We start from the raw sequence: 12,101 nt of genomic DNA on the forward strand, positions 1-12,101 counted from the left end.
ATTTCAGTGCTAAGTATATCTCCAAAAGAAGCAGGTCTGAATTTAGATCTATTTTCAGCAATTTTCTTTTGTTTAACAGGGCATTGCGGTGATACACTTGTGTGATTTCCATTGCAGTGTACACAAATAGCGTTTTCCATTCCAGTTGTACAAGTTTTATAATTATGCTCACCTTTGCAGATGCTGCAACGCTCAGAATTCTTACAGAATTTAGCTAAATGTCCATACCTCAAGCACCGGTAGCATTGTTTAACTGGTGGTATATATGGAGTGACATTGTGGCGCCAACCTCCAATATCCAGATATTCAGGTAATACAGATGCAGCAAAAGTAATTGTCACGGTTAGAGTTGGCTGTAACACATATCCATGAGTCAAGGTATTTTTTCTTAAAATTCTTTTAATAGCAATAATTTTCTTAGAACTCGATATCATAGTATATATTTTTTTATTAGATATATTTGTAGGTACATTTCTAATAACGCCTGTAACTTCTGTTGAAGAAGCAGGAATACTGGCCTTAAAATGGTAGTCATTTAAAAAAGTTTTATTATTTAAAAAAGCATTGGCTAATAGAGATGGGCAATCCACCTGGGTGGGTTTAAAGTCTGGTGGGTAAAAACCGGGTGTTTTGGGTTTATTGGGTTTAAACCCCATAAACACCCAAATTTTTGGGTGTTTATGATTTTGTACTTCATCATCGTCATCTCAGCCGCAAGACGTCCACTATACTGGACATAGACAATATTATTATGCAGCCTACAGAATAAAAAACTTTTAATTTGATTTTGAGTTTATTAAGAAAGAGATGAAAGTAAAATGTAAAACTACAGTCAATCACTGTCAGATTCAGAGTTATTACAAGCGATGAATTGTATAGGTTCGATAGGCTCTATTTCGTCTAAACTGTTATGTTCATTTACTTGCTCAATGAAAGCTTCTAAGGTATTTTCTTCATTAAACTGAATGTCCTCGCATTCAGCTTTATGTTTAAGATTCCAGTTATAACAAATGAATGAAATTTTTTCAGTTCTTTCAGTTGTAAGTCGATTTCTTTTGTTATTATGTATGTAGCCTTGGATACTAAAGGAACGCTCAGTGGCTGCCGAAGTACAGGGAGCTGATAGAATACGAATCGCTACTTTGCTTAACTCAGTGGAACCACAAATACCTTTCCACCATATTAGGGGCTCAATGCTATCTAATGAGCTCCATACAAATCCTCTGGCCCAAAAGTTTTCTTTAGCTTTATAACACGCCAAATCTGCCATTACATTTGACAAACTTAAGTGTTGGCTTAAATTGTAGATAAACTCCATACCCTTAAGTTCTTCCTCTTGAGTAAGTTCGACTCCTAGAGTCCTGGGGTCTAGAATATATGCTGCAAAATGTATTGGCCTCATTGCCATATTGCATCTTGAAGATACTGATGTTAGAATCTGCTGTTTGCTTTCTTCGCTCAATGTCGAAATCTCATTTAATGCAAAACGTATCTTAGCTTGTACATCTCTAAATGTAATGTATGTGCGATGCAAACGATTCTGGTCGCTCTCTAAGTAAAATATGCTTTCAGTGACTGGTTCCAAAATACTTATACATTCCCCTGTCTTCGTCCAGAAATCATCACTTAGAATTAAATCTTTAATATCTCTTGAAATTACCACATCTTCTCTAACTGTTAATATTTGCAAAGCTATCTTATTTGCTTTCAAACTTTTTAACGAAGTAACATGACTTCCCCATCTTGTAGCACAAGGCAATTTTAGTGTTTGTGTAGAATCTTCACCCTGCCTTGATTTTATCAACAAGGAACTTAATCGTTGACTCCTTTTAACAGTTTTTATTATATTTATGGCTTGCATAATAAACACAGTTACTTCTTGTATCTTTACAATATCTTGGCACAACAAGTTAAGGATATGTGCACAGCAACCGAGAGGAACAACATGTGGATATTTGAGTTTTGTTAATTCGAATGCCTTTTGTATATTTCTAGCGTTATCGCCAATAAGTACAAGAAACTTATTTGCTCCATACACTTTCATTACTTTTTCAACTTCTTGGCTAAGGTATTCACTAGTGTGAGGATTACTTTCTGTATTCAAACTTTTAACGTATGCAGGTTGAGGTTTTGATATAAGAAAGTTTATTATTCCTTCATTTCTTAAATTAGACCAGCCATCGCACTGAAGGTGTAAGTAACTACAAGCATTTAGTTCCTCATTTAACTCAAAACGCATTTCTCTATATATTTTATCTAAGTATTTTGTCGCTAAAGCTTTACGTGAAGGTATTTTAAATTTTGGTTGCAATTTTTCGAAAAATTGTATCCATAAAGGATGTTGCACCATCGATAATGGCGTCCCTGTTACAAATATAGCTCTCGCTAATTCTGTTTTTATATGATCATCGGTGTCTTGAAACTCAGCATTTATTGTAGTGTTAGCAGACGACGAGGGGCTTATAAAAGAATCATTTGTCTCTATCTCTGACAGTCCAGACATTTTGGTTTTGGACGAGCTATCTTTTATAAGTTTCATAGAGTCTTTTAATGTTTCTGGAGATTTTGGACAAGTGATAAGATGTTGAAGCATTTTGGCAGCATTACTGAATTTGTAGACCTTATTACAAAGCTTGCAAGAAACAGACTTGTTTGGTAAAGTACGGTAGTGCTCCCATATGCGTAAATCTTTAGGTTTCCCCATTGAACCTAAAAAAATGAACGATGATTAGTTGGTCTGACGAAAATTCAACAATAGAGTGCCTATTTTTTTACAATGATTATTTCTTGTTATTTACAATAAATTTATTAAAAAAATAATAAAATAAATACAAAAAGCCTTTGTAAAATTACATCTCCTCGGAGGATTAAACGCAGACGCTAGTTTATTATCGTATTGTTCTGTATTTTTCTCAGCAACTTCTTTAATTCGATTAGGTACTTACGCATATTATGTTAAAAATAAATATCTAGTACACATCTTAGGCTATCCACCATTATTATCCAATGACGACTCTCAGCTAACTATGCACTATCATCCAAAATAAACGTGTATGGAAAATTTTATCCCAGTCGGTTGAGGATTGAGGATAATTGCATCAACATACGAACATACCTACATACTTTTATTTACATAACGCAAGCTAAATAAAAGCTTGTAATAATACATCTAATTTTAAGTTAAAATTGTTAAGTGATCATGATATAATTGTATCATTCAAAAATCCACTTACCTTTAATTATTTCTTGTTAAGTATAAATATTATTTCAAATCTGCTCCCTTAATATGCACTTTTTTACTGCTTTTCCTACCTAACACGTTACCAGGAAGTCACGTTACCAGAGTCAGAGTAATAGTGAACACGTTTGACAGTGATTGTCGTCGCCTCATATTCAGCGTCGACGAATAGGGGAATCCCCAGTCATAATGTATTGCATGCGTGGCGGTCTTACTTCAAATCCATAAACAAAGAGATAATTACAGAACTCGATACTAGATGGCGCTGTTTTTGTTTGAAGAAAGTTTGCGGGCTAAAATACATAGAATTTCATCAATGACTTCCACAAAGAACAACATTTCTGTTTTTTCTAAGTCCGTATCTCTTCCGTATATTTCATAAGATATAAGCTTGGGCTACATTGTTATGCAACGTGATTTTGTCGCTGTCTTGCTAGCAGGGTTGACAGATATACGATTTAAATCGTACTCATACTATTATTTGTCTATTTTTTAATGTACGATCGTAAAGATTATGATCGTAATTCGCACAAAAACATACGACTTTTTGGTTACCTGGCAACATTTTTATTATGAAACGAACATGCTCACATCATCAGTCACATGCAACAATTTATTGGGGATTTCCCCTTCACATCTGGCAGTCCTGCTTGCTAGAATATAGGTAAGTCAGCCACAGTTACTGACGATCGATATTTAAAGGGTATTGTTTTTGTGCTAAATATTTCATAAAAACGTTATTTAATACTTTGTGGATTATTAATTTAGTTGATAATCACTGGAAGTAAAATGGATGCTAATTTGAGAGATCAAGATCTTCGTATAAAACAGTTAATAAAAGAAAATCTACGTAAGTACTCTTTTTATACCTAGGTAGGTAAGGTATAATAAACACAAAAGGTACTTAGATCGCGTGTGTTCGAAGCATTTATTCTAATAAATTTAATTTAAAATTGTAGAAAGAAAAAAATGTCTGCCAAGCCGTAGCCGAAGCCGATCTCCAAATATATTTGGCGATAGTGAGACCCAGTGTCCAGATGATTTACCCAGCGTCGTCGCAACAAAGAAAAAAACGAGGATAAAGTAAAAGAAAATTTACTGAAAGAAGAAACAAACTGTTCTAAATGCTTAATTTATGGAGAAGAGGATAAAAGAAATGAGTATTTCGGACTGTTAGTGGCTCAAGAATTTAAATATATACGACCATGTGTGCGAACGAGGTGTTATGAAGAAATTTTAAAGTATCTACGGGAAGCAAAAGGCCAACATGTTGATCAACTGCAACATGAAAACACTGAAAATTAATTACTTTCATTTTATTATATATAGATTTTTAAAATTTCCTGAAATATTATTAGTTAACGTTTTATTTAATATTGTAGAATTGATCAATACAATTTATAAAAATAATTTATTGGTATTACTTACATATTTTCAAAAAAATACGTAAAAACCTATTTTTTTGGGTGATTATGGGAGTTTATGGGTGTTTATTGGGTTTTTACCAAAGCACCGGGTTTAAACCCGGTGCTTTGCCCATCTGTATTGGCTAAGTCTGGCTTTTGAAAGTATACTCCGATTTTGAATTTATTTATAGATCTAAGATAAGTTACCCCTTTATTAAATCGTTTTAAACAGGAGGAGAGTGAGAGCAAGTCTCTGGATCCAATGGTTTTCTGACTATCTGAGGATTCTACAAAGACAACAAATTCTGTCCCAGGGGATTCCTCGGGATATCTTCTAATATAATCTGTGACGTAGTAAGGTTTATACTTATCGGCCTTATCAATTTCAGATTCTGAGTCAGTAGAAGTATCTTCCGAATATATATCCTTGTCATTACAAGGTTCATGGTCTACATCACCTGAATCGTCATCTTTTTTTTCCTTTTTCTACAACTGCGCTTCCCCATGAATGCTAATTATATTACTGTCGCTGAATTTAGTGAAAATATAATATTTTATTCAATAATAAGAATTGATAGAGATAGTTTTAATAAATTAATAAAAAAAAATTTAAAAAACCCGCTTGTTCTTATTCGAGTTTCCCGCCTTTTTTTTTTCCACTTCAATACATTTTTTTGACGTTTACTTTTTTAATTCTTTGCTTTTTAATATAATGTTTTAAAAGTTACGGCTTTAAATTCTTTGGTTACTATACCAATTTTTTATTATTAATATCTTTATAGCCAGTTTTTTTATATCTTTTATTATTCCTTATAAGAATATCTAAGTTTCAAATTAGAAGCAGCAAGCAAATACAGTAAATTTGTTCACATAAACTACATAAATATAGAAATGTATTTTCATTTTACTTGGGTCCCAGGATGAGAAAATACCACTTAAGAATTAGCTGTCAACAAATGCTGTCAAAATCATATGTCATTTTATACATTTCGATCCACTTCCTGTCGAATAAATGTCAAATGAAATTGAAAATGGTCTTCTAAAATTTTATTAGACCATTTTAAAAAGAAATCGCATTGTTTATAATGATTTACACGTTGATTGCGTAATGTTTACATTCTAATATAAGGATATACATCAGGAAATTGGTTATAGTTGATTATATTTTTCTGCAAGTACCGGTAGAGGTTATGAAATAGAAATCTCCAGAGACCTATTGGTTATGTTTGTGAAATAGTCTTTGCGGAGGAACTAAGAAAATTACGTAAACAATGTCAAGAATACTACACAATCGTATGAGGTGATTAAGTATAATTCTACTTTTATCTTTACTATTCACAATTATAAAACACCATTCAAAATTTTCAATTAGCAACATTTATGAGAGAGGTCTCAAGCAATCATAAAAATTAAACAGTAAAATTTTAACATTAAAGTGATTTATTATCCAATGATCTACGTTTCAAAGTCTAACTATGATAATTTCCGGTTAAGTTAAATACATCAATTAACTAATGTCTTTATAACTAAAGAAAAATCATCATTTATCTGTCATAACATAAACAAGTTTTACAAGTACTTAAATAATGTCAAATATAAATAAAGATTACATTATTATGACATTGTAATGTTGTTTTCTTTACTCATTTCTATAATCAAATTTTTAAATATAAAAAAAAAAAAATTACAGATCATCATTGAAAAAATCAGCAGCATGGTCCTGTGTAGACAAACGAGCTGTTGCATTCTCAGTATGGACCGGCCGTAGCATGCTACTGCAGAGACCAATAGACACAAGTCATGTACAGAAACGGAGATATGGCATGCTCGTCGCCAGGGCAGTGCGAGGGATGCTCAAGATCAGATATTTATTACTCGGAGGAGCTGTTGGAGGAGGCATGACTTTAAATAAGGTGATCAATCTAATAATTTATTTGTCTTTACAAGTTAGAAGATAGTTATTTTATTTCCACAAGTTTTTATTTAAACACAAGCTCTGTAAAAGTAGCAAAACTAAATAAACCACTTTTACATACAGTTAGACCTTTTTTTAGACAATTTATAAATTTAACCTTTAGGAATATAATAAATAATACAAACAGAAAATACAACTGTGAAAATAACTTTTATTTACTTATTCAATTAGTAACATTAGTTTTTACTTGATGCTGAAACAAATATACGGCAGAGAGAGTCAACGTTTCTACAAAATATTTTAGCTTCTATTGCTCTTGTTAAGACTGCTGCAATGTTTCTGAAATATCTCTCATGTATGCACGTCTTTTAATTACAATTTTATTGTTAGTAAGATATTTTACTACCCGTCTAGATTATTTGCTTTACCAATGCATTATTAAAGGTCTTATAATATCATTGTGTGGTTAGCGTAAATGTTTTCCACCAATTGCCAACAATCTCCAGTATCAACACATTTATTTTTTCTAGTTTCTGTGTTATTTTGACATAATTGAAATTGTTTTTCTATTTAAATATTCTAAGAAAATGAAGTAATTCTTAATTTTCATTAAATTATTTTATGTAAAATTTATTATAATAGTTATTCTGTTCTATACTGTTGTTGTTTTATATGTAATTTGTTTATATAAATAAATATTATAATTTATTACTATATTTGGCCATGGAGTATAAATATGTTTTCAACAAATGAGTCAAAAACAAATAAAGAAATGAGTAATTAGCCAGTGAACAAATATAATAATTAGGGAAGACTATATTAAACAATATGTATATTGTAAAAATGCTTTCTCTTAATTACATGATGGTGATATTGTTTTAAACATAGATTCTTTCTACTTGTATATCTAAATCAGGGGTTCCCAAACTTGTCTACTGCCCACTTTGAGAATAAATTATATTTTAACACCCCCATTTTTTCACCTACTTAAAAACCACTCAAGATCAACAAATCACTCCCCCAGGCCTCTACACATTGCCCCCTTTTTTTCTGGGTCTCTTACCGCCCCCCTTTAGGCCTGCAGCACCTACAAAGGGGTATTATCAGCCACTTTGGGAAAGGCTGCTCTAAATGTTATAAGTTTTTAATAGCTGTAATGTAATGTACCATATATTGGATAATAGATAAGGTGCTTTCATCATAATTTAATGGAGGCAAAGTCATGGGAAACAGCTAATACAACATAGGCTATATGATAATCCAAGATATTATAATCTATATATGTACCAAATTTTTATTAAAATTAGTTTATTAATTTGAAATGTGATTGAGTAACAAACATCTATACAAACTTTTACATTAAAAACTAGTAAGACAGTAAATTGAAAAAAAAAATTATTTTAGAAATATGCAGAATGGAAAGATGGCCTGCCAGATATGGGCTGGCTGAATGACTTGTTACCAGACAATGAACAGTGGGACAAATTCACCACAACACTTATCAGTGCGAAAGACACAATTGGAGACCAGCTGAAAATTGGTAAGTTATTATAAATTCTTGATTTTTTATTCTATAACTACCTTTTTACTAACCACTTTGCACGCATAGATTTCACAAAAAACCAATGAAATAGACTATTTTTAAATGGCATATCAAGATAAAATATATACCAGTTTCCAAGATAGATCTTTAGGAACATAATAATAAAAACTGCATCCAATTTGATGCAGCAGTTTTTTAGTAATGCTAGAAGAAACACGACTGGATATTTTTTTTTTATGTTATGATTTTGGTTTGTGTTATGAAAATCACTAATATTGATTGTTCATAAATATCTTCCATATACAGACATAGTTTAATTACAATTTTATTATAAATAATATAGACATATAAAACAATATAGTCCATAAATGTGGACAATCCAATAGAGATAATCCTAGCTTCTCAAAGCTTAGCAGCAATACACCGTCTCTCTGTTCTGTCATCATTAATAATTTAAAATAAATGTGAATGAATAAATTAATATGTTATTCATAATCATTATTTGTTTTTTTTTATGTATATGTATTCTAATAAATCATCTTCGCCATCATTATCATTATTAACATCCCACTGCTGGGTATGGGTCTCGATTAAAAGTTTGGTCATATTAGGCATGGGTAATACGGATATAGATCCGATATCTATATATTCAGTTCTTCTGGACACTGATGGCGGAAAAAAGGTCGTCACCCATTTCGATATCGCCCCCATGGGTTTGATATCTATTTTTTAATATCTTAAAAGTTATCCAATATTGTTTATATGAATTTTAAGAGAGGTAGGGCACAGCGGGATCTCGCTCATAAATGGAACCGCCCGCCTGGGGAAGGACCTCCACCTTGCAGAAGTTCGCAGCCAAACAACGCTGTTTTTATAGCGTTGTGTTCCTGCGGTGAGTAAGGTATCCAGTTCCATCTTGGGGAGGGGTTGTGCTGATATCGGAGGGACCAGCGTGTCTTAATACTATCTTTGTGCTGGGCAGACGCGAAGTGCTGACGCGGCGTTCAGGGAGACCCGGTGAAACGGTTGCTCGCTGGCCGCCCGCAGGTTGTTGGGTTCCCGAACCCAGGGATTACCTAATCTCCGCCCTGGGAGGCTGAACCGCCGCCTGTGCATAATCCCTGGTGTGGTAGTCGTGCCGGAGGAGGACGGAGTGGACCCGGCTACTACATCAGTGGGGGGACCGGGGGCCCTTCCGACCGCCGCGTCGGCAATTTGCACAACCTGTTTAGCGCAGGGACAGAGTGGACACCACTTTGTTCCTTTGATATCGGCACAATCTTTCCCTATTAACCTCCAAATACCCTAATACTTTATGGCCAGATCTAGAAAAAATAGACGTTACACAGCGGCACCCTCATCCACATTTAAAGTGGACTTCTGCAATATCAGAGGAATTCATTCTAACATCAACGCAATTCACTATCATCTCGAAACTGCGGAGCCGACTCTGTTATTCCTCACCGAGACGCAGATATCATGTCCGGCTGATACATCTTATTTACTATACCCCGGTTACAAACTCGAGCATAAATTTGCTCGTCATGCCGGGGTTTGTATGTATATCCGGACGGATGTCTGTTACCGCCGTCTCCATGGCCTTGAAGACAGAGACCTGTCAGTATTATGGATACGTGTGGATTACGAGAGCCACACTCGTATTTACGCGTGCCTTTACAGGTCTCACAGCGGTGATCTGGACACCTTCCGTCTTTTTGAGCACCTGCAAACGACGATTGATAAGGTTCTCGAGCAGTACCCTTCTGCGGAGTTAGTGATACTTGGAGACTTTAATGCTCACCACTCCGAGTGGCTTCGTTCTCGGTCCACTGACTGCGCGGGAAAAGCTGCTCATGAATTTGCTCTGACCTATGGATTCTCTCAGCTGGTCCATTCTCCAACGAGAATTCCAGATATAGAGAACCATACAAGCTCCTTGCTGGACCTTCTGCTGACAACACACCCGGATGGATATACCGTCAGAGTGGATGCGCCAATTGGCTCATCCGACCATTGTCTTATCCGGGCTGATGTCCCCAACACTCGACCTGATCCACCCCGTCCTATTGGACGACGTCGCGTGTGGCACTATAAGTCAGCAGACTGGGATGGATTGCGAGAATTTTATGCATCGTACCCGTGGAAGCAGCTCTGTTTTGCATCACATGATCCTAACGACTGCGCAATTGCCGTTAGCGAGGCCATCATTGAAGGTATGAAGCTATTTATCCCCAACCCGCTAGTGGCAATGGGATCGAAGAAGCGTCCGTGGTTTAACCGGTCTTGTAAGAAAGCCAGATTTGCTCAGCAAGCTGCATACAAGGCTTGGACTACGGCTCGCACTAACTCTGATCCTGGAATCAGTGATGCAAAGCGCAAATTAAATGCTGCTTCGAGGTCCAGTAAGAGAGTAATTGCCAGAGCCAAATTTGAATTTGTGGGCAGAATTGGTAGGCGACTATCAAGCCTTCCTTCTGGTAACCGTGCTTTCTGGTCGCTTGCTAAAGCTGCCCAAGGAAACTTTTGTCAGTCGTCTTTTCCACCACTTCGGAAACCGAATGGTAACTTGGCCTACAGTGCTAAAGAGAAAGCCGACTTATTTGGCATTCTCTTTGCCTCTAACTCGACTATGGACGAAGGTAATTCTGTACCACCTACCATCTTGTGTTGCGGAAGCTCCATGCCGGAAATTACTATAACACAATGTAAAGTCCGGCGGGAGTTACTATCCTTAGATGTTCATAAGTCGAGTGGGCCAGACGGTATACCGGCAGTGGTCCTAAAGCAGTGTGCTCCGGAATTGTGTCCTGTATTAACGCGTCTCTTCACGATCTCGTACTCCACAGGGCAATTTCCTTCGACATGGAAGACCACCCTTGTACATCCTGTACCTAAAAAGGGCGATAAGTCGGACCCTTCAAATTACAGACCGATTGCGATCGCTTCCCTTCTCTCTAAGGTGATGGAGCGTATAGTTAACGCACAGCTGTTAAAATACCTAGAGGATCACGATTTATTGAGTGACCGCCAATATGGCTTTCGCCATAGTCGCTCAACTGGTGACCTCTTGGTATATCTTACGCACCGATGGGCATCAGCCATTGAGAGTCAAGGTGAGGCGCTTGCTGTCGGTCTTGATATTGCAAAGGCATTTGACCGGGTCTGGCATCGGGGTCTTCTATCGAAATTGCCCTACTATGGACTTCCCGACAGCCTCTGTAAATGGGTCGCCAGTTTTTTATCCGGCAGACGTATAAAAACCGTTGTAGATGGTTGCTGCTCCGATAGCATGGATATTAACGCTGGCGTCCCGCAGGGCTCTGTGCTGTCCCCAACGCTGTTTCTACTGCATATTAATGATATGTTAACCTTCGGTAGCATTCATTGTTATGCGGATGACAGCACCGGGGATGCCCTTTATACGGGTCGTACCAATGTCTCCCGTTCCATCGTGGAGAACAATCGTGAACAGCTTGTGTCTGAAATCGAGAGAACACTAACTGGAGTCTCTGATTGGGGACGACAAAACTTGGTCCAATTTAACCCCTCTAAGACACAAGCTTGCGCGTTCACCGCTAAAAAAACCCCATTTGCTGTGGCCCCACAGTTCCAAGGCACGTCTCTTAACATCTCTAAAAGCATTGGGATCCTTGGTGTCGACATCTCTAGTGACGTACAGCTCCGTGGCCACCTCGAAGATAAGGTGAAGCTGGCATCCAAAAAACTCGGTGTGCTCAATAGAGCAAAGCATTACTTCACGCCGGATCAGCGATTAATGCTTTACAAATCGCAAATCCGGCCCCATATGGAGTATTGCTGTCACTTATGGGCGGGAGCACCTAGATACCAGCTTGAACCCTTCGACTCAGTGCAACGACGAGCTATGAGAATTGTCGATGATCCCATGCTTGCAAGCGGTATCGAACCCTTAAGTCTTAGGAGAGATTTTGCCTCACTCTGCGTGTTCTACCGCTTATACAACGGATTGTGCTCAGAGGA

The 12,101-nt window shown here is 36.4% G+C and overlaps 2 protein-coding genes across 4 annotated transcripts in view; one reads left to right on the top strand and one right to left on the bottom strand.

The window, feature by feature from the left end:
• Nucleotides 1-817: 817 nt before the first annotated feature.
• Nucleotides 818-4,272, bottom strand: LOC128200029 (uncharacterized). Its single transcript, XM_052891961.1, has 2 exons — nucleotides 3,234-4,272; nucleotides 818-2,709 (listed from the first exon to the last, which is right to left on the bottom strand). The coding sequence occupies exon 2, from the start codon at nucleotides 2,702-2,704 to the stop codon at nucleotides 833-835; it is 1,872 nt and encodes a 623-aa protein (XP_052747921.1). The 5' UTR covers nucleotides 2,705-2,709; nucleotides 3,234-4,272; the 3' UTR covers nucleotides 818-832.
• Nucleotides 4,273-5,474: 1,202 nt separating this feature from the next.
• LOC113513710 (dynamin-like 120 kDa protein, mitochondrial) overlaps nucleotides 5,475-12,101 on the top strand; it is a 28,132-nt gene continuing 21,505 nt past the window's right edge. The window contains exons 1-3 of one of the 3 annotated variants that reach the window (XM_052891959.1): nucleotides 5,475-5,944; nucleotides 6,335-6,557; nucleotides 7,964-8,099. In XM_052891959.1, the coding sequence (XP_052747919.1) occupies nucleotides 5,916-5,944; nucleotides 6,335-6,557; nucleotides 7,964-8,099 (388 nt within the window). In that variant the 5' untranslated portion in view covers nucleotides 5,475-5,915. The remainder of the gene's footprint in view (nucleotides 5,945-6,334; nucleotides 6,558-7,963; nucleotides 8,100-12,101) is intronic. The other 2 variants (XM_052891958.1, XM_052891960.1) reach the window with 2 other exon arrangements.

This window comes from Galleria mellonella, unplaced genomic scaffold (assembly GCF_026898425.1).
Source record: "Galleria mellonella isolate WM207_F2 unplaced genomic scaffold, CSIRO_AGI_GalMel_v1 utg146, whole genome shotgun sequence".
Classification (NCBI taxonomy): domain Eukaryota; kingdom Metazoa; phylum Arthropoda; class Insecta; order Lepidoptera; family Pyralidae; genus Galleria; species Galleria mellonella.

Coding starts and splice junctions, on each gene's coding strand:
- LOC128200029 (XM_052891961.1), bottom strand. CDS start 2,704: ATGGGGAAACCTAAAGATTTACGCATATGGGAGCACTACCGTACTTTA.